General features: G+C 43.1%; 1 protein-coding gene across 1 annotated transcript; it reads right to left on the bottom strand.

Moving 5' to 3' along the window:
* Positions 1-419: 419 nt before the first annotated feature.
* On the bottom strand, positions 420-1,097 carry LOC149160521 (uncharacterized). Its single transcript, XM_089434630.1, has one exon. The coding sequence runs from the start codon at positions 1,095-1,097 to the stop codon at positions 420-422; it is 678 nt and encodes a 225-aa protein (XP_089290756.1).
* Positions 1,098-3,577: the final 2,480 nt, after the last annotated feature.

A 3,577-nucleotide genomic window follows, 5' to 3' on the forward strand; every position in this document is an offset into this window, starting at 1 on the left:
CCAATAAGTCTAGACTCCTCCACCATTTGTAGAAATTCTTTTTTGAAAAGATAAAAAAAATGCGTGAACAGCTCCACGGTCCACCCATCTGGTCTCGGGCTTTTATCGCCCTTGAAAGATTTGAGGACGGTGAGTAATTCTTCCTTAGTGATGCTTCTGTATAAAGCATCATTTGGTTCTTGGTCAAACATGTTTGGGTAGTGCTCAATCCCCCATATGAGGTCTTCGGCATCAATGTTATTGTTGCACTCATATTCCGCTTTGAAATGTGTGGGTGTATCTTTAGAGATTTACTCCTGTGACTGGATATGATTTCCTTCGGCATCTAGAATCCCCCATATAGAATTTGTATTGTGTCTATGGTTTGCATATCGATTGAAAAATTTTGTATTTCTGTCTCCCTCTTTTATCTAGATAGCTTAGCTCTTAAGGCGCCATGTGGCTTCCTCGAAATCTAAGAGTCGTTTCCTTTTTTGTTCTAACTCCAGTATGTGTGAGTGAGTAGCATCTGGAAGATTGTTCATGGCCATCAACTGGAGGAGGAGCTCCAGTTCACCTTGAATGTCCTTAATCTCTTTTTTCATGGATTGATTTTTTCTCTTTTGCCAACTTTTCACTTCCCTGCGAAGAGTCTCCAGTTTGTCTATTATATGTTCCATAGGGGAGGATTCAATATCCCCCATGTGGCACCATGTATCCCTCACTAATGTATTAAATTCTAGATCATCCAACCATGTTCTATTAAATTTAAATGGCATACCCAGGTGCACCATCGACTTCTTCCAAACAAGTGTAATAGGCCTGTGATCTGATAAGAAATTGTTGATGATTTCCGTCTGCACGTCCCCAAAGCGAGCAATCAACTGTTCATGCATTAAAAAATGGTCCAGTCTCTTGGTGACATATGCCTCACTAGCGTGTCCATTGTCCCAAGTGGGAGCCATTTCCTCCAGGCAAATATCCACAAAGTTGTGTGCTAGAAGAGCATCACGAAACATCCACGCCAAAGGGTCAATCCTTCTGGACCGTCCCCAAACTTCTTCCAAAGCAATGGTGTAGTTTAGATCACCAGCAATGATGAGGGAGGCCAACTCCATTATACTAGAGGAAAGCAAATGGTTCCAGAAAATAGACCTATCTCTGTAAGGAGAATAGGTATTTAGAATATGAATGCAACCTTCCATCCCTCAAACATGTTCTTCAAGAAGAATTACAGTGAAACATATGTATGCTTTAAAAATGACCCATCTAGGGTCCCAAATTGCCACTAGACCACCAAAGAGACCCACGACCACAGTAGTTGATATATGCCATTCCAGGAGCATTTTCCTAAAATAATGTACAACTCGAGGAACATAGTGCATGGATTCTTGTAGAAGAATGATGTAAGGGTGAAGAGAGTAGAAGATACTCTTGAGGGCTTGGTATTTTGAGGTAGCCCCTAAGCCCCGTATGTTTAGTGACAGAATGATAGTCATGGAGAAACTTGCTCAGGCTACCGTGCTCTAAGGGCCCATGAGGGGGGAATGTCAGCAATAGGCACATCAACCAAAAAATGGTCCATAGGGGAGGAAAGAGGATTAGGCCTAGGACATCCTCTGAAATGCTGGCTTCCATGATTTTGTTTCCGCCGGACAGTGATATTACTAGAAGAAGTAGGGCTGATGTGGGGGGTAGGAGAGCCAAAAGGCTTATGGATGGTAAGGGTCCGCAGGTCCAATGATTTTCTGTTGAGCAGAAAGTCTAGGTCACTGCCCACTGAGTTGGTAGGTGAGTCCAATGGCGAGTTGGTCAGAGTGACACTTGTCCTAGGTCCCGTGTTTGGGTTAGTGAAAATGGAAGGCGACGAAGATGGAACATACGTGATTTGGGTGGTGGAGAGTAAGTTGTGGGATGGGAATGGATCCGAGAAAGGTGGCAGGGCTTTTGGGCTAGGGTGGATTGTTTTCAGAGAGGGTTTTCGGGAGTGTATTATAGGACTAGGAGGAGCCGGATAATCAAACTTTAGTGAAGATAAAGGAGAGGAAGGAACCAGGATGGGTGATGAACCATTTAGAGAAGAGTCTAAAGTATGAGAGCGGGGAGGATAGGAGCCATGAGGAATACCTGAATCTGACGAATAGAATTTCCATGTCGAAAAATATGTGCTGGCTGACCTCCCCCATGATGAGACTTTGAAAATGCTCCAGAGAAGGGCTTGTCATGTAGACGTCCTGTCGGTTGACGTGGGAATTGTGCTAATAGATGTTTGGTGTGGTGGCAGAGTGAACATCGGAAAGGAACTCCCTAGAAGTCCAGTCTTTGAGAAAGCTGAGTCTCACCCCAGAATAAATCTATATGGTCTGGAAAGCCACCACGATATTCCTTTTCTATCAAGATCCATGCCACCCGCTTGTTCGGAGCTCCCAAGCATCGACGGTCTACATAAACAAATATTCCAATTCCATTACCAATATCCATAAGTACTTTTTTTGTCCAAAGCTCAATTGGAAAACTGGGTAATTTCATCCATATGAGCTTGTTTTGCGGAGTGTTATGGAGAGAATTGTATCCGATGTACCAGCGGTGTAGCGCAAGGAAGCTTTTCCCATTAATCCATGGCACAGATTTAATTTTTTCCAAGTCCTCCTGACTTAGAAAATGGAAACTATACCAGCCTTTCAAGAGCCACATGACAGTTGGCATGTACCCAAGAATTGATTTCCACTTCTTCTCTATCCACTCCCTCATGTCTGGGTTAGAAATTTATGAGAAGTACCACCTTCCAACTAGAGCGTGCTTCTGTAGATTGGTGATCTTGTCAAATAGAACAACATTGTCCAAAGATAATGCAGGTGGTAGGGAGATGGTTTTAATTGAATGTTGCTTGTGCTTGGTATGTCGTCGCCATGCAACATGTTCACCACACTGCGAAAAGAGGGATGCATGGTCACCATATGGAAGACTGTCATCACCCAATATATTGTGCCAAGCATCCAGTGAATGCTGGCCACCTCGGTGGTCAGCATTAGTAGATTGAAGAAGGAGTGGCTCAGTGTCCATCGTGGCCCGAATAAGGGCCTCATTGGCAGATGAGTCAGAGTAGTGACCCGCCATAATGCCGAGAGCACAAAAAGACAGCGACCAGATCCCAAAGCATTGACTGATGACAATAAATGAGGATGAACAGACGAGTAGCTGAGAAAAGAAATAAAATGGGTCCAGAAATTACTGTGATCCCCTCGGGGACCAGGAGGAATGTTTATGAGGGAGAGGACATGAGTGGAGAATAAAACTGCATACCACCAAGATTGAAGTACACCATCAGGAAATCATCCAAATCGGGAAAAAAGACCGATGGTGACATGGGGAATAAAACCAAATTTAAAATGCGAGTTACGATGAAAATGCATTTATGATGCAATAAAAGAAATTAACAATACAAGATCCTTTTGATGAAAGAAGCTGTGTTGGTTAAATGTTCTGCAAAATATTTCAATGTTGGTTTTATATCATCCCAACGTTGGGTTTTATGGGAACTATGTCCATAGTGCAATTATTCCACAGTGGAGGAAAATACTGCATGAATCATACTTCG

Source organism: Pinus tabuliformis, chromosome 5_2, assembly GCF_031772625.1.
Source record: "Pinus tabuliformis cultivar Carrire ecotype Pingquan chromosome 5_2, CPIR1, whole genome shotgun sequence".
Taxonomy (NCBI): Eukaryota; Viridiplantae; Streptophyta; class Pinopsida; order Pinales; family Pinaceae; genus Pinus; species Pinus tabuliformis.

Excerpts from the sequence above, each read along its gene's own strand:
- LOC149160521 (XM_089434630.1), bottom strand. The coding sequence starts at position 1,097 with ATGGAGTTGGCCTCCCTCATCATTGCTGGTGATCTAAACTACACCATT.